Source organism: Tiliqua scincoides, chromosome 2 (genome assembly GCF_035046505.1).
Source record: "Tiliqua scincoides isolate rTilSci1 chromosome 2, rTilSci1.hap2, whole genome shotgun sequence".
NCBI classification, from domain to species: Eukaryota; Metazoa; Chordata; class Lepidosauria; order Squamata; family Scincidae; genus Tiliqua; species Tiliqua scincoides.
This window is the reverse complement of record NC_089822.1, coordinates 201,383,019-201,407,558: the sequence shown is the minus strand read 5'-3', so window position 1 is coordinate 201,407,558 and position 24,540 is coordinate 201,383,019. Positions and strand designations below refer to the sequence as shown.

The 24,540-nt window shown below is 47.6% G+C and overlaps 1 protein-coding gene across 4 annotated transcripts in view; it reads right to left on the bottom strand.

Moving 5' to 3' along the window:
• Window positions 1-314: 314 nt before the first annotated feature.
• DBN1 (drebrin 1) overlaps window positions 315-24,540 on the bottom strand; it is a 34,111-nt gene continuing 9,885 nt past the window's right edge. Inside the window, exons 2-15 of one of the 4 annotated variants that reach the window (XM_066613701.1) lie at window positions 13,527-13,582; window positions 13,126-13,238; window positions 10,919-10,993; window positions 10,508-10,654; window positions 10,034-10,111; window positions 9,728-9,879; window positions 8,095-8,158; window positions 7,784-7,843; window positions 7,162-7,273; window positions 4,453-4,593; window positions 3,057-3,191; window positions 2,143-2,882; window positions 1,455-1,557; window positions 315-1,276 (exon numbers count right to left, since the gene is read on the bottom strand). In XM_066613701.1, the coding sequence (XP_066469798.1) occupies window positions 1,206-1,276; window positions 1,455-1,557; window positions 2,143-2,882; window positions 3,057-3,191; window positions 4,453-4,593; window positions 7,162-7,273; window positions 7,784-7,843; window positions 8,095-8,158; window positions 9,728-9,879; window positions 10,034-10,111; window positions 10,508-10,654; window positions 10,919-10,993; window positions 13,126-13,238; window positions 13,527-13,582 (2,047 nt within the window). In that variant the 3' untranslated portion in view covers window positions 315-1,205. The remainder of the gene's footprint in view (window positions 1,277-1,454; window positions 1,558-2,142; window positions 2,883-3,056; window positions 3,192-4,452; window positions 4,594-7,161; window positions 7,274-7,783; window positions 7,844-8,094; window positions 8,159-9,727; window positions 9,880-10,033; window positions 10,112-10,507; window positions 10,655-10,918; window positions 10,994-13,125; window positions 13,239-13,526; window positions 13,583-24,540) is intronic. The other 3 variants (XM_066613702.1, XM_066613705.1, XM_066613703.1) reach the window with 3 other exon arrangements.

Genomic DNA, 24,540 nt, shown 5'->3' with positions numbered 1-24,540 from the left:
CTCTAGTGGTGCTTTCTCCACCACAGGTTATGCTCTCATCTGGAGCCAAATTACTTGCTGGCATTCTGATGTTCTCAGTTATGGGCACATAAATTCTAAAATCTAAATAAACCTCAGCTTTCATTTTTTTCCATCAGAAAATACATTTCTGACCTTTTATGGCTATAGAGCTGAGGGGTCTACAAAAAAAAGAGTCAAAGCAAGAGGCAGGCGTCTAATGTAGTTTTCTTTGGACTCTAGCCAGCCCCCTTGTGTTCCGTCACTACTTCCCCTTTTAAAAAAACCACCCTGTGCTGCAAAGCCAGCTGCCCTGCTTGGAATCAAGTTATTTATTAACATACATAAGCACATTGCTGTTACAGAATTTGTGCTTTCAAAAAAACAAGTACTGTGTACGTGACAGAAAGGAAACCAAGCATGGAATGGAAGAGGAAAGAGGGTGGGGAAAGAGGACAGCGGGGAGGAAGCCCACCCAGAGTCTCCCCTTGTCCTAGGTTCCCGGGGCAAATAAAGGCCTAAGAAGAAGGGTCTGGAATGGGCTTTGCTCTCAAACACAGGGCCATGGAGCTGAACTATGATGGGAAAAGTTCCTTGCTGCTAACTCCTGCAGGAGCCCTGAGCTGGGCTGGGCTGGGCTTTTGTAACTTCCCTGGCTAGTGAGTGAGTTGGGGCCAAATTAAGAAGGTGGGGGTGGGTGGGAGCCAGAGCCTTGCCCACACAGGGTCATTTTTATTGCCATACTTCTTTTATTTTAAATCCGTGCAAAATACTCAAACTCTGGGCACAGTCTGAGAAGAGGAAGGGCCCCTCCCCATCCACCCCCAAAGAGCAGCACACGCAGGAGATCAACTCAGATGGCATAACTGGCATTGGGGAGAGGGTCAGAAAAAACCCAATGGGCAGAGGCAACAGGGGAAAGGGGTCTGCAGGGAAGCTACTAACGAAGAGGGGACCAGGCAGATTTACACATTTCCTATTTGACAACATTAGAAAAAGAGAAAGAGAGAGAGAAAGAGCGCGCGCTGGAAAAATTACCCCAGAGTACCGCGGAGAACATCCTATCTGGCTGGGGTGCAATCGGAGGCCTTGGACCGCAGGGCTACAATACAGAGCAAGCAGGCACCAGGCCCTCACTGCGGTTTCTCCAGGCTTGCACACGCTGGGCTTGCTGGGTGCAGGATACAGAGTTGGATTGGGAGCAGGCCTTAAACGCTGCCCCCGAAGGTCTCCTCATCTTCTGGCACTGGGTCAGCATCCCAACAGGTGATATCAATCTCTAAGGGGTGACATCAAATGTATTAGCTATGAGTGAGGGTGGACAGCCCTCTTAAAAGGGAAACTGCAACATTTCCATTCCCAGAGGGCTGCCGAGAAAGACCAGGGGTGAGGCATCTGTGACAGCATGGTAGGAATGGAGCTCCTCTCACCCCACCCCACCAATCCCTGAGCCTCACCTGGGGGCTTGTTGTAGAACACTGGAGGAGGAGCTTTAGCAGATGGTTCTTCTGATTGGTTGAAGTCTTCATCTTGTGACTGGCTGAAATAACCCTCACTGGTCTAGAAGGGGAAAATGAAGGCATTGCACGTGCTGTGTTTTGGAAGATGGTCACCGGCTTTGTGCATCCAGAGTAAAGATCATTCCTACTTTTGTATTCACAATCACCAATTTGGAGTAGACTGCCCATACTCACTGTGGCCACAGCGCCCTTCACACTCATAGGGCTCTATGCAGCCTCTTCTTCTCGGCTTGCTGGGCCGAGATCACAAGAGATCTCAACCCGGCAAGCTGGAAAGAAAAGGCTGTGTAGTGTCCTTGTGAGTGTGCTGTGGCACACAGTTTGGAAACCACCGGCCAAAGGGTGGGTGACATGTATTGAGGTATTAAATGCATTAACAAATTCACATGGACTATGCACAGCTTAAGACTAGTGGGACATTCTGAGCTACGCCAGGCCCTTTTTAAAAAAAAAAAAATTGTTCAGCCAAGCAGAAAACAGCTCAGTGTTTACTGCTCTGGTGGCAGACTAAGGAAGAGAGGGATGGTCCATGCTGGGCTGGCAAGCCACACTGGGCCTGAATCTGCTTTGGATGATAAGGGCAAGGAGAATTCAGAAGCCAGGCAAGCCTCAGCAATTGCCTTACCTGTGTACTTTCCTTTTGGGCGGTCTCACCATTGGTGAGCAGCTGGGGCTCCTGGGAGGCTCCAGAGGCTTCCTGCAGGGCATGCTGATAGCTGAGTGTCATCTGGTGCAGCCCCTCAATAGCAATGATACTTGCTGGCTCTTCATCCTGCTCAGCATCACAGAAGGTAGCGGGGGGTTCAGGCAGGTCATTGAAATTCAGCAGGTTATCTTCAGTGAGTCTTGCAGAGGATGGGGGCTCCGGTGCCCCTGGGGGGACATCCACCTCGACCAGCATAGCAGCAGGGGCAGGAGACCCATCATGAAGGTCCCACGGGGCAGGAGTGGGAGGCCCACCCTGCAGCTCCCAGGCATCAGGAGGGGTGGGCTCCACCACAGTGCTGTCATTCTGCCACAGGTCAAGGATGTTCTCTGCTGGGGGAGCAGGTGGCTGAGAAAACCCAAAGGCCTCTCCCAGATCCAGGGCACCTTCACTCTGCACAGGCAGTGGGGCTTCTGGGAACAAGGGCTCTTCTTTGGGAGGCGGGGCTTCTGGGAAAAGAGGCTCCTCCTTGGCCTCTGAGAAGGTCAGGTCCCCCGTGGGGCCAGTCCCAGCTTGCTGTGGCTCTGTCCACTCAGTTCCCTGCCAGGCTGCTGCCCCAAGAGGCTCTTCTGCTTTCTCCACTGGTTGCTCTATGCTGGGAGGGGCCCAGTTCGCAGGAGGTGCCACTGCTGTCTCCTCACTGCTTGCACTGGAGGACTCTGCAGTAGAGAAGAGGAGAGTGGGTGTTTTGGTTCACACAGGCAAAGGACTCTTTGACTTGAGGCACAGGGAGAGTATGGGTGAATCAGGCCATTTCAGCACTCAGCTTGGGTGTTTGGGGAGAGGGACAGCACAAAATCTGAGAATGGGATGATGGTGGGAGCTGCACCTACCTTTTAATACACCCTGCTGCGTTACCTCATCCAGGGCCCGCTCAATCTGCTCACCCACAGGCGTCGAGGCTGTACTGGAATCACAGGGGCTACTGGCGGAGGCAGACACCTTTCTGTGTGTTTCCGTCTGGCTGCCTGTGAATGAGCCACACAGGCACTCAAGAGGGAGCTGAGAAGATGAATGTCATAACCGCGGAGCCAAAAGGCCCACTGACTATATACAAAAGACACAGCAGCTTCCTTTGAAAATAAAAATGTTATTATCCTCTGCATGACATCTCCCAGCTCACCTGGTCATCAAAATTAGCCCAGCTAATCCAAAGCTACTCTACTACCCACAATTTGCATTGCTAATGGCGCCCCCCCCCCCCCCCCGCTGCTTTCACTGACAGACTGGAAACTGAAGTAGGCAATGGCTTCTCTGCCACCTCTGGTCTGTGAGAAGTGTGTGTGGAAGGGGAGCATTATGTAATGTCCTTGAGATTCACAACCCAAGAGCCAAGGAATGGAAAATGCAAATAGGTAGTTGCCTCCCTTAAGTCAGATGGCCCTTGGAATGGGAGGCTCTCCAACCTCTCTCCTTTTTGATTCCCTTCAAACCACAGCCCACTGAGACAATAACCACTGGTGCAAACATCAGGCTGCTGAAGAGGCCACTTTCCTAGGTGCCTCTGTGCCATATACCCCATCACTTACCCACACTATGCAGTGCAACACCCCATGCCAGTATGGCCCAACTCAAGATCATGCCCCTCTGATTACTGTCACACGCATGGCCCGGCAGAGACCATGCTCCCAGTGACTTGGTGTATGTATACATAGTTCTTCTGCTTGCTTAGCTCCAGGCTCCCAGGCTCCTTTGTCTAATTTGGGGCAAGAGATACTCCCCTAAAAAGGTGCAGCCAGTGTAACTGTGGCTTATACTAGGGCCTGGACTCCCACATGTGGCATCAGTACATGTGGCCTGCAAGGAGGTGCTCAGATTTAGGGTAAGGTTGCTGTTGTTCTTGTACCAGCTCACCTGCTGGGATTTTTATAGTGGGATGGAATTTATTCTACCAAGACAGTCCACTGAGGATTGTCATTGCTGAAATGTAATGCAAGAGCCTTTTCTTGCCAGCTTGATTGAACTCATCTGGGGCGACAGTCTGTGATATCTGGCACCAACCCAACATGCAAAATGCATGAAAGAGCTGCCCAAACCTGGGTTTTCCCTGGTCCAGTCTTGGGAGTCAACCTCCTCAGACAAGCATTGGCCCTAGCTCCTCCTTTCAGAGGTGCCTGCACGGCAAGAAGGGGTAGGATGTGGTCAAAGGCAAGGGGTGGGGCAAGGCCCCTTAAGCAGCTGCCTCCCCAAACCAACTCCCCAAAGCCCGGCCTGGGCCTGGCTACCTACATGGGAAGAAGGAGGAGAGGTTTGGTGTGCGGTGGCAAGTGATATAGGGAAAGGGAGTCCGCGGAGGGGAGGAAGAGGAAGAGGAGGAGGAAGGCGGCCCACTGTCAGGTGTCTTTATGAAAGGACAGTGCAGACGACCTGCTGAGAGAAAGACAGACAGACGGACGGAGACAGAGAAAGCAGAAGAGAACGGTCAGTCTCCCCTCCAGCTGCCCACTCCATCACCCGCCCCCCCTCTCATGCCACTGGGCAGTTAGTGCGCACTTTAGGGGCTGGGGAGGCACGGAAAGATGTGAAGGAGGCAGGTCCTTGGGAAGGCAAAAATAACTGGTGGGACACTGCAAGGGGCAGTGCAGGGGGATCAGGAAAGCAAAGACAGTGTTTAGGAATGCAAGGGCCAATGCAGAGCAGTGCCAAGGGTTTTTATGGCACAAGGAAAGATGGGGAGTGCAAGAGGGTGGAGGGAAAAGAGGAAGCGTGAGGCAGGAGGCATAAGTAGAGCTGGGAAAAGGGCTCATGCCAAGGTTTCTGCATTATGTCCCCAAAAGAGCCGGCCTGAGCTACAGTACAGAAACCCAAGCCTGAAGCTGTAATACACGAAACTCCAGAGAGTAAAGCCCTAGGTCTGTCCTAGACAGGAAGAGCAGTGGCTGAGCAGCTCTCTGAAATGAGCAGTCCAAGGAATCCGAATAAGTCCCAGAAGAGTGCAGAGGAGTTCTCTAGTTCAAGACTGTGGCTGCCATAGGCTCTCTACCGCCCCACTCCCTAGTTCTTGCAGAAGCAATTCCTTGATGACCTGTGGCCTGCCTCATTTTCCTCAGGTATCTCAACACTTGGCAGCTCATCATGCCAAAGGCAGCAAGTACTTCCCCCTGGGCAATACCTTGAAGCTCTGGGAAGATCTCACCCATAGTTACCTCAGCCTTCTTTTCCTGTTTGTTTGATACAAAGCCTCCTACGAAGTTACAGGCCCATTTGACACCAATCACAGTCCGGCATTATGTCTGGACTCCTTACCCTACTTACACTGGCATATAATTACTGCCCTTTTGCACACACACTCTGCTGTCCAACAGTTACATCACTTCCTGCCCAAAGCTGTCCTCCCAAAACAAAGGGGGGCTTCCACTGCCAAAATACTGGGATGCAACTGAAAGTGAAGACAGAGGAATGCCTGGTGTGTGGACACCACTTGGAAGCATTCTAGGGAGACTTTTGTGTGCAGGCTCCAGCCATTGCAACACAGAGGGTGGACATGGCTAGCTCCCTAAACAGTTCTGACCCACAGCGGAACATTTGCAGTCACAAATAGGAAGGGGCTTTCACCCACATTCTCAAATGGTAAGCTACAAGGCCAAGCCAGATGCAACACAGGTGCAGATGTCCTGTGGTTTTTTTTCCCCTCAAAGGGTGAAAGCAGCTGCTGGGGGTGAATTGTTTAGTGTTTTCCTCCTATGTTATATTCTTGATTTGAATCCCCTTTCAGAATATGATATTTGCTCCATGATGAAAAACATATTTGTCTCTACAGCTGCTTTTATTAAAAAAAAATGTGGGAAGTCCAATCATAGATCTCCTGATGTCCCAATGGTTTGGCCCTCAGTGCAGCAGCCTTCTCATCACTAAAGACAGATGCTTCCTCACACGCTACCTCAGGTTTTGTTATGTTTGAACCACACACATTCTACTTCAAGACATCCAATTCTCCTGCACCAGCAGGAGCAACTAATGATACAGTAGTCAAATGGGACCTTTCTCCAAGAGTAAGACTGGATTAATGTTCCACTTTTATGGAACTCACTACCTGAACATCTAAAATCGGTCCCTTCAATAAAGAGTTTCCAGCAAGGCCTAAAAACATTTTCATTCACATAAGCTTTTGGGGGTGCGTAAGTCTGGAACACTCCTGGTTGCTTTTATGTAACCAGTTTCTTATTGTATATTCACCTGTTTTTAGTTGGCTGTGTATTGCTTTTCTACCTGTCACTACCTATAGGTCTTTATAATACTATGTTTCTGCTGTAATGGTTTTAAATTTTAACTGGTTTTTAATCATTTTATGCTCTGTTTTATGTATTAAGTTTTGTAAGCCACCTTGAGCTTTTAGAAAGGCAGGATATAAATCTTTTAAATAAAAAAATGTAAATAATCAGCTCCACCGAAGCCTCACTCTAACCCACACTAGTTGGAGAATGACTCTGCTTAAAGCTGAAGGGAGTGTTTCAACCCCGTTCCAAAGTTTGACAGCATTTTAATTTTAAAAGAACCTAGCCAAATTCTTGGCCTCTGGCACATCCTATAGCTATGAACCCCTAAAGTTTGGGGTATTCTGTATAGAAGGACAAGATCTGTTGTTGGTTTGGTGTTTGCCGCCATGCAGGTTTCACTGGACAGCCTTGTAACAAAAGACAATGAGAGCAGTTGCACCAGATCTGCCTACTCTGCCTAAATCTGTATGACCGACTTCAGACCAAACTGGTTTTCTTTTGCTGCCTTCCTTTTCAAGAGAACCTGTTCTAATCTAACCATGCCTTCTTTGTATAGAAGACTCTCTAGATTTTCCACCGCCTTGCCCCCAGAAACACACCCACTCACCTCCCATTTCAAGAGTCACATCTTAATGTATACTTAAACCCTATACACATTCCCTGCCTCCAGTGAGAATGCTTCCTTGTTCTTCCCCAGCATGCAACGGTGGATGCTCCCTACCTGTTCTGTTGAAGGGTGGGGGTGTCTCTGAACTGGCTGAAGCCACTCGCTCTTGCTGCCTGAAGAACTCGCGGGGGTTCTCGGGCCGCTGAGCAATGATGGCAGCCGCCTCCTGCCGGGATGTGCAAGGGAGAGGTGAGAGAGTAGGGGTCAAGCATGGCCTGGCGCACTTAGCATACACAGATCCAGTTGTAAACACAGCCCAATGCTCCCCCATGCAGTTGCCAGGGCAACAGTGACAAATACAATACTTGCAACACACATACAGTGTATCCCCCCCCCACCCATCAGCAGCAACAGCATATGGTATACACAAAATGGTGACAGCAGCACAAACTGGCTTCTGACAAAATGAGAACACAGCAAAGGAGAAAAGACAACATGGCCAGGGCCCCACCTTGCTCTCTCTCTGAAGAGACAACTGATCCCAGACCCTGTTTAAGCACAGACCTCCGCTTAACACCACACTCCAGCTCATCCACACGACAACAGTGACCAAACCGAAGCCACTCCCCCTGCCAAAACTCGGCACAACAACAATCCTCATGCAGTAATAGCCCTGTAGGGTGCATGGTGGTCAGCTGCCTACACAATGCATGCTGTGCCCCGGGGCCGCACTCACCTCCACCTCTGACTCAGACTTTTTGGGCTGCTGCCTGTCTTCGTGGTCCTCCTGCTCCCCCTAGGGAGAGAGGTCAGCGTCAGCCCCAGGGCACCTCACAACCACACCAGAAGGCCCTATTATTTCCCTGACCTAGCAGAAACCTGCAGCAAGGAAGAGCTCTTGGGCAGTGATGCCCTCACCCTGGCTGCAGAGTGGGTCCCCAGTGTCACCAGCCAGCCTTGGTGCTTAAGTTCAACCTCTGTCAAAATCCTGGGGGAGCCAGTAGCAGAACTGGACAACCCTCCCCCAGCTCCTGAAGCATCACTTACAAAGATGGATTGCTCCTTCAACCGCTGTTTGGCCTCCTCTGCCTCCAGACTCTGCTGCTTTCGCCTAGTGGGGATAGAATGGAGACGATTTGAAGCGTCCCCTGGAAGCATCAGTGGACCTGCAGGACAGCTTGTCATCCTGACATTTAGTTTAATCCCATCCCCCCACATAATTCAATCTTATGCATTCAGGACCACAGAGCGGAATCTGACCATTAGCTTTTTGATTCCTAACTTTTATATTGCAATTGCCTCCTCTTTCATTTTCATTATCAAATCTAATATGCACAGCTCCATTTTTTTCTATAGCTCTTATTTCTTGACCATTTTCACTGGTCCCTTGAAGTCCTCTCTAAAACCCTCTCTGCATAGTGAGGGCACCCAAATGGAGCAACATTCCTGCTGAAGCCTAACCTGCAAGTCAAAGGAACGGTTACCTCTTGTGCTTTACACGTCACTCTGCTAAAATGTCCCCAAACGCTCTGCATGGTTTGCAAGAACATTCCATTTCAAATCACATCCAATTTCTGTTTTTTCATTTTTCAGCTTGTTACAGTTAATCTTCCTTTACCAGGAACTATGCTTGACACGTCAGTCTATTACGTTTTTTACCTTGTTATTTGCAAATCAATTATGAATGGTACACAAAGGCTGTTTCCAATTTCCAGCAGTTCAAGTACTGGCATTTGGTTCTTGCTTAGTGTCTACTAAAGATCTAATCAGGATCCACTGTTGCATTCAAAGATGGTTTTTCCCCCCTTTAGATTAAAATAAAGGGAAAAAACCCCATCTAGTCTACCTTAGCCTCTCAGATACCAGAAAATGAGAATGTACACATGTTCAAGTGTTCAAGTGCGCACCCATTCATTTCACAACCACCACCAACACTCCCCTATTTATTTTGAGGTTTACTTAAGAGAGACAGTCATCTGTTAGCAGTTAGAGCTGCCTTGATCATTGTGACCAACCCTCCCTTCATCATAGAGTGGATACCATGTTGGACTGGAACTGGGGAGACCTGGGTTCAAATCCCTATTCAGCCACTGTGTGACCTTACAGTCACAGTCTTTCAGCCTAGCCTACCTCATAGGAATGTTGTGCAGATGAACTCCTTGGAGAAATCATTAATCACAAATATAATACATTTAAAAAATGGATCCCTGGGCAAGAAATTAGATCCAAATGCAGTAGAAAATGGGAGGTACTAGGGACAGTTCAAACAGAAGAGCGATGGGATAGCCAATGAAATAGGACCTATTTCTTTTTCAATGAAGAAGTACATGAAAGAGATATCCCTGTAGCACCAGCCAATGTCCTGGCACTTCTCCAGCAAGTGATGGGGAAAAAACTATGTCTGGCCCGAGGAAAGGGGACAATATCCAGGCAATATATACCGTTTCCCAGTTATGACTGGCAAAAGTTATGAACTCTCAGGAGTTCATAAGGATGATGATGATGATGTGACACTGTCAGAGAGGAGTGGACAATGATACCCACTGCTGCCATGGATGTGTGAAACGAAGTAACATTGGTCTAGCTTGGCATGCCAGGAAACGTTCGACTCGGTCCTGATGTTGTCTCCCTGTCACCTTTCCTCCCACCCACCCCCACCAGACGCCAAACTGCTCCTTGCCTGTGTTCCTCAATCTGCTCCTCCCGCTCCCGGTAGCGCTTCTCACGCTCCTCCTGCTCCTGCCTCTCTTGCTCCATGCGCTCTTGCTCAAAGCGCAGCCGCTCGTCCAGGGCTTTCTTCCTCTCCTCCTCCTTACGCAGCTCCTCCTCTTTCTACAAGAGACAGAAGATTAACTGGAGATGGCAGCCCCACTTTTCTCAGGCCACCACAGTGTAGGACTTGACAAACAGGAAGGCAAGGAAAGCCAGTTCACTGTGTGTGTAACACTGCCTGGCCTGCCTAGAGGCTCCCTTGCCCATCACCTACCTTGGCCTGCTCCCAAAACTGCTCCCGGTTGAGTCGTTTCATCTCCACAGCTGCATCGGTTTTCTGATAGGTTGTCCCCTGCAATGAAGAAGTCAGAGGATGTGGTCACTTGTTGAGTTGTGTGACTGTGTGTGCAGTCACAAGAAGGGGACACTTGCTGAACCAGGGCAGCTGCCTGGTTCTCACTGGAGTCTCTGGCATGATTTGGTTTCATCAAATAAATAGCATTGCAGGGTCACTGGCCAGAAACTCCCATAAAAATTGTTCAGGACAAATTGTACATCCCTTTGGTGGGCTTGTGGCCCACATGGAACCATGTAGCAACATGTAAAGCATCACTCCTCTGTACCATCACACTGCAGTTATCACTAAGCATAAACTGGTTCCCCCCCAAGCTCAGAAGGAGCTGGTGTCCTGTCATTTCTGTTCCAGGGAAACGAACATGAGGGAGGCTTAGTGAGGAGAGAGCATTACCACAGGTTGGGCATTCTCGTCCTCACGCAGGCGAAGACGGTGCAGTACTGGGCTGGCAATACGGGCCAGGCCGTTGGAGAGTCGCTGTCCAATGGCTCCTGGGTCAATATCTTCCACACTGCTAGCATTAACAATTACATCCACGCCCTGTTGGGACAGACATTCAAATCACCCAGGAAAAACCCAAGAGTCGGGTCTTCTGACATAAGAAACTGAGGCAGCCACCCAGAAAAGAGGAAACTCAAATCCAGCAACAGGCACAGGTCCTCTCCCACCAGCTCTCCATCAAAGTATCTTCCATGAAATAGTACCCACTCCTTCAGGAAGCTCCTGGATGTGACAGCAGCAGCGTTCCCATTCCCCTACGTACATCTCTCCCCCCCCCCCCACACACACACACTTGTCACTGACCTGGAAGAACTCTGCAACCTTGGCCACATGGCTAGCACAGGCACACTTGCGGGCATCAGCAACGTCCTCTCCCACCTGGCAAGTATCGGAATACATAATAAATGTTAGCACTGGGGAGACATCACACCGTGCATCAACAGTGACAGGCATTTTCTTCATGCACGCACAGACACACATACATCCCCACAGAAAGAACATCTGTGCAGCTCAGCAGCAGCAGCAACAGACAATGGTGTACCAGCACAAAAGAAATTCAGTGTGTTTCTCTGGACCTCTAAACTGAGAGTAAGCCCAGCCAATGGGCCTGTCCCTATGATTTGGGGGGAGATGCAGAGAAAAAGCCAACAATGGCACACTGGTCAACAACGTAGGGAAGCATCCCCTTGCTGTCACTGCTCCTCTGAAGTCTAGCACATCAATGCCCAATCTGGCAGAATAAGATTAAGTATTTCTAGTTGCTTTTGCTAGAACAAGGACATGGCACTCCAAGCACTTCTTCAGGTCCTTTTTGGCAGTAGCTCCTGCTGTCATGGAGGAGTGAAGGGGCTCTTGCTAGAATCACTAGCTCTCCCTCTTTCTGCCTACTAGCAGGGGGTGGATTTGGTTGGCAAGCCTATTTGTGGCACACTTGCCAATAATAAACTCACTGCAGGGTAGCCGCATCAATGTGGAGAGTGAGCTGTCAGCGGCATCTATTCATGGATTATCCAGGCTAATGTTATCAAGCTCGGCCAATGTGGGATGATAACAATGGCAAGGTAATGGCAAAGTAAAGTCCAACACATGGATAGACTTCCAGCTGACTCCCCAAATGGCTGAAGCCACTCTGAACCTAGTTCACAGGTTTGTCATCACTGCCAACTCACTGGAGTTCACTCTGGTATTAAAGGCATCATTAGAGCGGATGTACTCCTCCCCCCCCCCCCAATGGCCATGGAGACTGCTCTACCTCCCTACCCAGATCAAGACACACACACCCATGATTCCTACACAGAGAAGAAAAAAAGTAGGTCAGCTCTAATGCCACACCTAATATATAGTTTGGCCAAAGTCTAATCCTACTGAGTCTAGCCATGGCAATTTGTCAGAATCCCAGACTCTTGCTGAATTTTTAGATAACAGTGTTTCATTTTTATTCTGTGTTATTTTCAAATGGCTGAATTTTTTTGCCAATTTCTGTTGCTCAATTCATAGTTGCTGTGGAGTATTTTGGTGAATTCTGTCTTTTTAGACAATGGTGGAAGGAGGGATGGCACAATGTGTGAGAGCATTCCCCCTGCGCTGATTTGTTAGGAAAGATCCACAATGCTGGGACCAAACTATTTCCACTAGAGGGCAGTAAAGATAAATGAATGGAAGTCCAGTAGACAGCAAGAGTTCCAAAGGAAAGATCAAAGTCCATCACCATCCCCTTCAGAGCCACAGTACAATGCCCTCAGAGCTGGACCAGCCATGAGGCAAACTGAAGCAGTCACAATTGATGGAGGGGCTCCCATCTCCAGCCATACATTTGCCTTCACTGTTCCTATTCCTTCTCTTCCTGCTCCCTGGATTGAAAAAGGAAGAGGGAAAAGGAGCAGAATAAGAAATATGGGACCAGAGTGTTGGAGGCACTCTAGTCCACCACTTTTCTCTCCTCCATGCTTTCTCTCCCCTTCTGTCTCTCTCTTCCTTTCTAATCCAGGAAGTGGAGAGAACAGAGGCTGGCACATCACCAGATGGGGGTGGCAGGATTTGACCAGCCACCTCAGGTGCTGGGAGGGCTTGGGCCAGCCCTGCTCTTACGACACTTCACCACTGATGACACTTTACCAATTATCCTTTCTTATGTAGAACTTATCTTCATATAGCAAAAGGTCACGTGTGAGTTAGTTCTCAGGTTCCAGAGTTCTACCACCAGTCCTCACCATCACATAACAACTTCTATGATTTCAAACTCAAAAGTGTTTCTTTTTTAAAAAAAAATCTGAGTCTGTATAAAGCTGCTGAGTCCAGAACCAAGTGGCTTTCTTTACCTTTAGAAGGGAGAATTTAATCTAGTGACAGGAAAAGTTGCATCTTGTCCCTTCCTATACAACTCTTAAAGACACAATAGCCCTCTCAGGGCCTTGGCCAGCCACTCAACTCATATATTTCACATAGATGATAAAAAGATTCTTTGAGCATGGGGCAAGCTGTCCCCCAGTCTTTTTGGAAGCAAGCCTTACCCAGTTAACAAGAACGTATTTAGGTAGGGTGGCCTGGGGGTCTTTGACACTGCAGAATCCGTACATCACCTTCTGATTCTCAAAATGGCTGGAGAGCTCTTGCAGGCCACCAGCTGGGAAAAGAAAGCAATACGCTCATGGCAGACAGAAAATTACCCTACCCCCTTCCAGAGAAATGATAAAAATGACAAGGCTCCCTCAGTCTCCCAGATATCATCTGCTAACTCCCCAATGAAACCTCAAGTTAATTTGACCCTGCCCTATTGAAAACACGCATTTTTATTTTTTATTTTTTTGAGAGAGAAGTTGGAAAGGGCACTGAAAACTGCTAGGTCTGAAGAGGCAAAGCAACATTTGTTGCCCAAGAAGAGGGAGGAAAGGTTAGGGGGAGAAATACTCACTTCCTGAAGAAGCCAATTTCAGGTTGTCAGAGTCATCTTCGTAGGTGTACAGAGCCCTGAAAAACAGAATCATGCAAGTAAGTTAGAAGAAGCAGGTATACTAAAGAGAAAGCTGTGCATTTTTTGGTGCTTTCTCAATTCAACACAAAGGGACCCCTAGAAAAGCAGCATCTTAGGATCCTTTTAAATTTTGTACATTCTGCAGCTTTGCATTTTTTGGCTCTTTTGCACCAATATTTTGCTTGTGAGGTGCTGTGCAAGACATTGAAACCTGACCCATTCATTACTAGAAATCTAGATCCCCACCTCTCCCCACCCCAGCTTCAGAGATCTCAACAGGAATTATCCACATTTTCAAGCACTGATCTCACAGCCTACAAGGTCTAGAGATTTGAATTTTTAAATAGCAAAGTTGAGTATTGGGCAGCCCAATTCTAATTTGCACTGGAACAGGCAGACTAAGTGTCCTGTGCTGTATCTAGAGCATAATAGGTGCTGGCTGGAGCACAACTCAGGATAAGGGGATATTTTTCCCCTTACCTCATGTCACACGCCAGCCACACCTATGGAGCTACTCTGATTTGCTACAGCCAACTTGCTGACACAAATCTGAGCAGTCTGTGAAAGGCCAAGTGGATCACGAGTACGGGTTAGGATGCAGCCTAAGGTGCCACGGCCAATCCCGCACCCCTCTCAGGCCTGGTCTGCTTCCCAGTCCGCCCATCCCACCCAAAAACGTCCCCTCCCCATCGCTGGAACGCCCTCCCACCATCCTCTCAAACCTCCTGCACTGGCCTGCCTCGGCCGGTGCAAACTCACCTGGTCCGGATCGGGATCTGGTACTAGCCTGCTCTTAAGGAGGTGTGAATGTGCTTTATGGCTAAGGGAACTTGCACCAGCTAAAGTACAGGTAAGGACTGAGCTCTCATGATATTAAATTCTGTCTCCCATACTGAATTCTACATTTGCGTGCTACTTGCACAGGATGCATTGCACATTCAGTCCTGAGTCAGGAAGCCAGAGGTCATTTGCTAGAATCTGAAGGGCAACAATGTATGGTCAAAAGAACACCTCTTATTTCAAAGCAGTTTAGTGTCTGTTGCTACAAAGAACCAAGGTTGGGACTATTCAGTTTTTTAATTTCTTTTGTAAACCACTTTGTGAGCTATTTTTTGTTCAGAAACAGTATATAAATATTCATCATCATCACGCTGATGGGGGCTGGCTTGGTTCTCTATGGCTCACGCTGGGTTCTATGGGACAAAGTATGCAAGCTGAAATTTGGGATATAGTCAAGAAAGGTATTGGTATTGGCACTGAGGGGCTCACAGTGCAAACCAAGATGTATTTACTCAGAGGTAAGTCCCACTGTGTTCAATGGGCCTTACTCTTATGAAAGTGTGCATAGGATTGAAGCCTAAGTTTCCACTGGCAGGTGCCTCCTTGGGATCTGGCCATAGATGCCCCCTCCAGGCTCCTGACCACCACAGCATTGCACCAGTAGAAAACAATGCATTCAGAACACCACTGGTCTTTTAAGCTTCCCAGATTGTTTCCCTTATTTTAACATTTTAGATCTGGCAATGCTGTGGGGAGGGACAAAGGAGTTCTGCAAGAGACATCAGAACACACTTGTTACAGCATATTCTCCCCAACATCTATTCCACATGAGCAACTGGGGAAGAGAGACAACAAAGACATTTGCTCTGCAGAAGCCCCAGGTGACACTGTGTCCTAAATTGAGAGCAATCACCTCACTGCAAGGTAAACCAAACCCTCTGACTTGCCTCCTTAAGCCATTTCTGCCCAACATTACATATATGTAACAAGGATCAAATGTGTACACTTGTGGACTGCGCAAAAATGGGTTAATTGGTATCAGACATTTTTTAGCAGGCCAGGCAGATGGCGGCGGGGGGGGGGGGGAAGAGCTGGTTTCCACTGAACAGGTACAAATTAATGATGGGGAGAAGCCTCTCCCCTCTGGGATGGTGCAATGGTTACCCACCTGGGGGATAAGACCTATGCATTTGATAATGACCTGCCAGCCCAGTTAGGGCAGGGGTGGAGGAGAAGAAAATAGTGAAGTTAAAACAGCGGCGGCAGCATATCAATCAGTAATCACAATTTGTGTGAAGGGACCTCTATGGAGACAGTCTCTAAGCTTCCACCCTCTCTTCCATATCTGCTCACTTCCATATCAGTCCACTCCCCCCCCCCCACTCTTTCCAATTGACCAGCAGGGCTTAAACCCCAATGCTTTCATGCTCTTCCCAAGTGCACAGGGTTCTGTTCTCCTTGCAACCTCATTTTGAGACCTCATGTGAAGAGGGAGGAAGGAGTGAGGAGAATTGGTCCAGGATGTGTGGGCGGAGAGACTGAAATTTCAGCTTATCGAGGCAACCAGCAACCCTCTGTCACCATGGCAACCACACTGCCATCCAGCTGGGACACAGTTCATATGGTGAAAAGGAGGTGATTTGCAGGGGAGTGGTGTGTGTATGTGTGCTTCACTGGCAACAGGCCATATTCTGTTCCTACCATGTGCTCCACCATCACATCACAGGTTGGAAGGCACCCTCTCCACCATGTATTTCCAAGCCTACTGTGGGAGTTTACTGAGTCGTGTTTCCTTCCACACATCAGGTACTCCATTTTCTGAATTACCCAACACTTCAGCTTATGGGTTGGAGTTCCATCGTGCCCTCGGTTCCTTAGTTCAGCCTTGTTAGAAACCAGGGAAAGAACCCCAGCAAAGCTTGAATATGCTTTTACCACGACCCCATTCCCTGCATATGCACATCTCGTGAACATCTCAACTTTGCCAGAGGTTAATTGTGTTGTCAGTTATCCATAGCCAATTCTCAGCTGCAGTGATAAATCTACTTCTTGGCTATTGGAGGAAGAAATATTGCAAACCTAGGAACTGACAGACACTCAAAGCCATAAACTTTTTTCTCCCCAAACAATCAACCAGAGATTTTAGTCAGTTAAAGGAGGCAAAAGCACATCAGGGGAATTGTGCTCTCCAGAACTGCGCCAAACTGCAAAAGACAGGGGTCGCAATCTCAGCTTACAAAGCCAGAAGCAACATGAAAGCCTAGACCAGTGGCTCCCTTGTCCTACTGGGCCACTGACCATGGCTCCCCATTAGGGCTACAATCCTATACATTGTATAGGGGATAGGTTTTTCGTGAGGATTCCAGGGCTGGCTTCTGCAGCTCCCCAGGGAACCACAGCTTACAGTTTGGGAACCACTGGCCTAGACTCTTCACTGATCTGGCAAGCTAGGTGTTCCTTTGCTGTGCCACATCATGCAACTGGAACTAGACCAGCCTGCAATAACCTCCCTCCCTCTCCCTCCCTCATCTTCATCACTATAGCCTATACCCAGAAATCTCAAAGTGTAAGACTGTTCTCTCTACAGAAGTGTGAAGTTACCAGGGAAAGCGTGAACATTTTTCTCAAACTGCACCATCTAAAGTTTGTGTACATCTTGATTGGAAGCGATAGACCTGCCTCTTTCCTCATATTTGCCTATCAGTGCAACAGAATCAGCTCTAATGTTGTCCACATGCTGACCTGATGACAAAGAGAGTCAATCTGGTGCACAAGAGTAAAAGAGCCTTGCTGGATTGGGTCCAGAATCCCATTTTCACAGGGATCAGTCACATGCCTTTGGAAAACCCACAAGCAGGAGCTGAAGCAGTGGCGTCACTAGGGTTCATGTCACCCGGTGCGGGATGCCAGCGCGTCACCCCCCCCATGCAGTGGGCAGGGCCCCAGATGGTGGGCGTGGTGATGTACTATCACTCCACCCCCACTGGTTTTTTGGCTGTACCTTTTGATAGAACACATTCTGCATGAAATTATGCACTGATTGATATATAACATGATGGTATTATTCCTCCAAACTGTGATTTTAGTGATTTTGGTTCCTAGTGGTGTCACACGCCCCCCCCCCAGGGTGTCAACTTACTAATACCTTATTGCAGCAGTTCTCAAACTTTTAACACTGAGACCCACTTTTTAGAATGACAATCTGTCCAAGACCCACCAGAAGTGATGTCATGGTGGAAGTGACATCATCAGGCAAATTAAAATAAATCAGTATAAATAATTAAAGCAAAACAAATAATTAAATAAGCAGAAGCCAGCCCTGTTCCACCAAGTGAATTTCCTCTGTAGCCTGCCTGCAATAACACCCCCTCCAAAATCAGTATGGTTTTCAGCCCTACCCAGCGCCCAGTTCAATTTAAGAACTTCTGTTTCAACCAGACCACTGTCAGGATCCACCTGGTTTTGCAAGACTCAAAAAAGTTCACCTTATCAGCTGAAGCCTCTGTTTTGATCCTTCTTAGTGGGGGGGGGGGGGAAGGCTGCCTTCTGGAGCATTTGTTGAGCTCCAGTTCCATCATATCAGGACCATTCTGGTGGCTTCACATTCCCCTTTGCCTGGCCTGACCACCAGCCAAGGCACGTTTGCTTCCTCACTAGTAAATGTGACTGTGAGGTTGAGTTTCTCTTTCCATAGGGCTCAATAATTTGTCTACTTGGAGGGAGGGACTTCCTTCTCAGGCGTTTTTGGGGGCTGCATTCATTGGATCAAGACCATTCTGGTGTCACTGGATTCCTCTCAGTCTGCCCTTTCCGATGGACTAAGGCAAGTTCACCTACTCACAAGTAAACACACAATACGGCTCACTTTCACTTTCCATAGGGATCAATGCATTTTTTGTTCTCCAGTTTTTTGGCAATAACTTTTGATAGAAAGGAGATATTTCACTCAGGTTTTCTGCATCACATTCTGCTCGAAATTCCACCTCCAACGGTATATAATATCATGGGATTACTCCTAACCACCCTGATTTTAGTGTGTCACCCCCCCAGTGCATGTCACCCGGTGCGGCCTGCACCCCCTAACGACGCCACTGAGTTGACGGGATAGCCTTCTTCTAATGTTGCTCACCTGCAACTGGTATTCAGAGGTTTAGTGGCCACAGTGTTGGACACTGACAGGGGAGATCAGAGTTCAAATCCCTGCTCAACCATAATGCTCACTGGGTAACCTGGGGCCAGTTTTTCCCATGAGGCTGTTATAAGGCTAAAATGCAAGGAGGGACACCAGTATGTCTTGCCAGTATATTTTTCTCATTCTGGTTGTCACATTTCAAAAAATAAATTGCACGGCTGGAAAAAGTGCAGCAGAGTGCAATCAAAATAATCAGGGAGCCAGCTTTTTCTATTGATTTACCTGGTCTTGTGACTGGGACAAGGTTATCAGTTAGTTTTGTCTTACTTTTGTTGCAGCAATACTGGGGGCTGCTCAGTACATTTCTTTCCTGACTCAGGGAGTAAAGACAACAACAAGACATCAAGGGAAGCCAACATCTGAGAAATCCTGATATATGTTGATTGGCTACTACTTCAAAGGCATTGATGGAAAAAATGCTATCCTTAAAAGCACCCAAAAGTTGCATATAACAGGAAGTAATCTGGGCTAATTGTTCGTGCACAGTATATGAAACCTGATACAAAGGGCATCCACGGACTTCGCAAAATTGGGAAGGCAGATATGTGCATCAATCCTCTTTCCTTTCCAAAACCATAGGCAAGTGCAACCATAGGCATTATTAAACTAATTACTGTATATTAGTGACAATCACAGCTATCCGTTTAGCAAGTGCATCTCCTTACTGCTGAAAGCACCTCTCTCAGCTGTAAGCTTGATGCCTGTTGGTACTTCGGACGGCATATTTTTAGCCAAACAACCTGGAGGGACACTCAAAATGTTTGGATGAGATTAACTGGGAATGATGTTTAAAAACAGCATTGCATGAAATTTGCTAGAGGAAAAATTTCAGAAGCAGGGGTAGGGAGACGAATGGGGATGGGTGGCATAGATTCTATGGTATTCAACAGAGCTACAATGTTCTGATACAAAGGTCACTGTCTGAAACCAAGGACATTAAATAACCATTGTTTATACTGACATGAGGCACACACGGAAATTTATTTATTTAGCTATCACATTTGCAGCCTACCCATCCTCCAAGGAGTTCAGACAGTACACATGGGAGCTATCCCAGTTATCCCCAAAATAGATTTGTGGAGAGACCGTAGAGCTGAAAGATTATGACTAGCCCAAGAGCTACCCAATGAGCTCCATGGTTGGACAAGATTTGATCTTGGATTTCCTTGGTCCAAGACCCAAATTTATTTATTTATTTATCATCATCATCAGTATTTATATACCGCTTTTCAACAAAAAGTTCACAAAGCAGTTTACAGAGAAAACTAATGGCTCCCTGTCCCAAAAGGGCTCACACTCTAAAAAGATACAAAAGAACACCAGCAGAAAGCCACTAGAAAAGACACTGCTGGGGTGAGGAAGGCCATTTTATCCACTATTCCACATGAGTTTTCAATTTTGAACTTCAGATGACATCAGTAATTGGGGTTGAAGACACTGGTGGTTCTACACTATACATCACTATCTTATACTGAAAACTGAGAAAATAGAATAATTCTATGTACACTGCAACAATCTCCTTAGACCACACACATATGATAAGAACTACCAGCAAAAATCTCTCTCCCAGTTATGTCCAGAAAGCGCCCTGATTTTTAAGGTCCTTCTTTGTATGGAATCAGTGCTATAGCTCTGATTAATCATCTGCTGACCTTGAATACCTTTTCTACTATATTCCTTTCTTTGAGTTGTATGGATGGAATTTTGAGTTGTTGAGTTGAGTTGTTGTCTAAGTTGTTTGAGATTGTTGTATGGATGTTGAGTTGTTGTATGGATGGATGGAATTTTTCGCTTCCAGTGATAGATTCCTTAATTTCTGCCATGGGGCTTCAGCTTACTTCTTCTGGCCTACTTTAAATGCTTTTGTCCAAGTATCTTGAGTCTGTCTCTTCTTTGGGGCAATTGAGATCTTGACTGTAGAAAAGACCAGGACAAGATTGTGCTGGAAATCACTTAATTTGCACAACTCATTCCAATGTATATTTCTATGGTATCAAGGACACCAAGCACCAACAAACCCACAGGGCAGGACTGGGGGGCGGGGGGGGGGAGGAGGCTACACATTGCAAGACCTAGACAGGGCTCCTAGCCTTAGGCTTGCCACATGACAGCAAATGGGAATGAGAGCTATTTTCAGGGAAAATTGGTGAATGCTTAACCCTTCCTGTACACAGAATCTGTCCGACAAACTGGAACTTTGATGCCAACTTGATGCAAGTTGGTTGCACCCCACAGCTGGTTTTAACCCATGTTTTCCCATAATCAAGCTCCAAAAGTGGAAATGAGCCCAGCTGATGGAAAACAGCCTCTCTGAGCCTGCCAATTCTCTGCCACAAGTGCCCCTCTTACACCTCCACATTAACTTGGTAACTGTGGGTTTGGAAACAGACACATGCTTTGAGAACCTCTTATCTAGATCTGCTCCTGCTTTTTCCCAGGAAAGCTCCCACCCATTATTGACTCAGCTCAGAGAGGTTTATAGGAGATCCCACCCAAAGTTGTCACAATGAAATATTTCCAACTCCAGAGTAAGAGCAGAAAGACACTCCTCCTCCTCCCACACACCAAGTACATGTCCTCAAAGCCTTAAGGCCTGGGGGCTTCCTCTTTTTTCATTTGAGCACAAGCATGCCAAGCTTGGACAGGCACCCCCCCCCCATAATGAGTGCTGCTGGAAGTGGTGCAAGGACATCTTCTCTGCTTTGCTCCCCACTTCCAGGGAATACCCCAGAAAAGCTGCAGCAGCCCCACCACCAGTCTCACTGTGCAGAGAATGCGCCAGCTGAACATTTCAATGAAAGTGGGTGTTGCACTGAGCCCTGGCCAGGTGGAACATTAGCTAGGGGCAACTCTTTCTGAGCAATCATACAAAGGCAGAAGGATTCAACCGGGGGACCTAAGTTACCCATGGATGAGAGTCTACCCACACCACAGCCTCTGCAAGCCTTCCTGCGAGAGAGCAGGGGCAGATATTGGCACCAAAAAGTATCAACAAAGCTGTCTATGAGGGTGGGAAGGATTGAAGAAGTGTCAAAGGCGGCAGCATAATGATGGGCTGCTAAGCATCTGGCCCATATCCCCCCCCCCCCCGTTTGCACTGCAACACTTCTGCACCCACCTTTCCCCACACCATGCCCGCAATTAGCCTCCCTGAATGCAGAGCCTGGTACTACTATGCAAAACTAGTCACACCATTTCAAAGACAGGACTGGGCAGGCAGCAGCCACACTGCAGGGAGCCAGGCAGAGATAATGGCATAAACAAGATTGACTTTAATCCAAAAAGCCAAATCCCCTAATTGGCAGCTCAGGACAAGGCTCTTTTCCTGAAATGCAGATGATGTCAGAGAAGATCACACTCAGTCACACCTCTGGATCCAGCTGCAAGGGCCACAGAGAGAGATGACATGAACTCAAGTGTTCTTAACAAGTTGAGCGCTGATTGCCCAAGATCATGCAGAAGTGGAGACAGGGCTAACACACACGCCCAGGAAGTCATGGCTAGATGCAGAGGGTGATGTGGAGGGACAGATGTCAAGAGTTCTGAGGCCAATAGGAGCCAAAGGAAGTTGGAGGGAAGAAACCTTTCAGTGAAGCAAAGATGACATGGTGCCTGTATTTAAAGAAGCTGTGCTTTGCTTGCACTTTGCTGGGTAAGCAGGTCCATTGATGGTCGCATGCCCAGAAGCTCTGAAAATCCAATGGCAGGCAAACCCAAGTGACATTCATTGGACACTGAACCAAGTGGGGATATCTTTATGAGGCACAGTCCTCCCTGAAGGAGCCTCTGTCACCACATATGATTCCACTGAGCCCATAACTTATAGAACAGGGTGTCAAACATAAGCCCGGGGTCGGATTTGGCCTCTGTGGAAGCCCTGGGCTCTCCCAGCACCACCAACAGCTGTTCTCAGCTACTAAGCTGTACTGAGGTGTCACTGCTGAAAGGGCAGCCTGCATGATAATTGGGCTCTCTCGTATCTTGGAAATATGATTAAGATTTGCACATCTTCTCTTCTGTCATTTGCAGCCGAGTTCCTAAGGTGAGAAAAAGTGCTAATTTCTGGTCATGACCTGTTTAATGACATCACTTCCTGCTTAATGACAACACTTCTGGCCCTCAGTAGGCATCATGAAAGCTGTTTGGCACTCTGTATGAAACAAATTTGACACCCCTGTCCTAGATGATCCAGCATGTACAGCATGGTTCACATCCGCTGCAGTCCTGGAGTTACTTCCTCTCATTCTCCTGTCCTCACAGTCAATCTGCAGACAGGACACCTTCTACCCCAATCTCAGTTCTGGTTTAGCATAGACATGCAACCTGCAAACGATTTATATACAGTATAATACACATACAAACATACAACAAAAGCCATGGATTAGTGGGCTGGTGTGTCCTCACAGACTTGGGGTCACTGGTGTTGTAGTGTAACAGGGGGGCTGAACTAAAACACTCACAGTCAAACACCCGCAAACAAAAGGCATACGGCATTACCCCAAATGAAGAAACAACAGATTGTGGACTGGCAGGGCAGTTGGGAATGTGGGCACATCAGAACACAAGAGGATTTAGGGGCTTTCCAGACAATGTGGTTTTCAGGGGAATAATGCGTTCTGCTTACTAATTTGCTGGGCAATTGCCAGATGATGTCGCCCAGCAAATGAGTCCCTTGCTGAGGGGGAAGAGTGGTAGTTTTCCAGCACTCAACCCACTAAATGCAATTGCTGGAAATTTGAAATTCTTCTCCCAGGAAGCACGCCCACTGCCTTTGTGAGCACTGGGCAGTTGCAGCTGCAGGAGAATCAGAGGCAGTGACTGGTCCATCCCATCAACTGTGACAGACTCTGGCGGGCTCCCCACAGTGTACTTGTCACACCAAAAACCACTGTTTCAAAAGTGGTGATTCCTGTTCAAAGTGGCTGGGCTAAATCAGTTCTCTCCTCATCTAAGAAACCTCCATATCAGCACATGCATGTCCAGAGGCTATGCTAACAACCTGCCTGGTTTCACTTTGCTGACAGCTGACATGTGTACTGTCAAAAAGCAAGTGGAACATTGGCATACAATTCAACCAGCTTTGTGGCTGAAATTTACTAAAACAAACTGAACCACCCTGCAGGGGATGGTACATGAAGGGACTGGACGTGGAGTAAAACAAAAGATTCAGAACTGATTCTTGATATTTTTCATCTAGGGTGCAGTTGTAATAGATGTGCAGGAGCAAATTATAAGCTTCTTAACCTAGTATCCAGGTTACTTTTAGCAGTTTGCAGTTTCTCCTTTCCCGTGTAGGAGTTTGCTATTTCTCCTTTCCCGTGTAACTTCTCCTTTTACAACAAACTTCCCTTTGATTATAATTGGGCTTGAAGCATAGGTAAGAGGTGACAAACCAACACTGGCATCAGTGGGGGGGGGCAGTATCTTTCTACCTTCAGAGCTGGTGTACCTAGATGTTCAGGTCTTCTTGCTCACACTCTGGACCTGGGCCAGGCCTTGCTACAATGTTCTGGGAGCCAAGGCCTGCAAGGATCTCACTTGCCCTTCCATATGGCTGGTGGCAGGGTCCTGACACCCAGGGAAGAGAAAGTGCAACCTTGCTCAGGATAGTGTTCATAGCGACCCTGGCTGCCAAAGAGCGATGTGATACACATAGCGGTGTTGGCAAGGGGAATTAGTATCTTTTCCATTGTTAAGCTACTTTTTAAATGTTACATTTATGTTTTACTTTTACAGATACCAAGTGTCCTGCTATGCCAAATGCAAGAGGAAGAGTCTGCTTTCACAATTTGGCAACAAGAAAGAGTAATTCAATTCCCCCCTCCCACTCTCCCAAAGAAACCACTCATTTCCAGTTGGTCAGCTGTTCTTTCATTTTGCTTCTCCTCTCCCCCCAGTTAAAACCACAAGCTTCTCCTGTCTGAAGTACATTTTTGTAAAACAAAACACATGCATGTTGGCAACCTTCAGTCTCGGAAGACT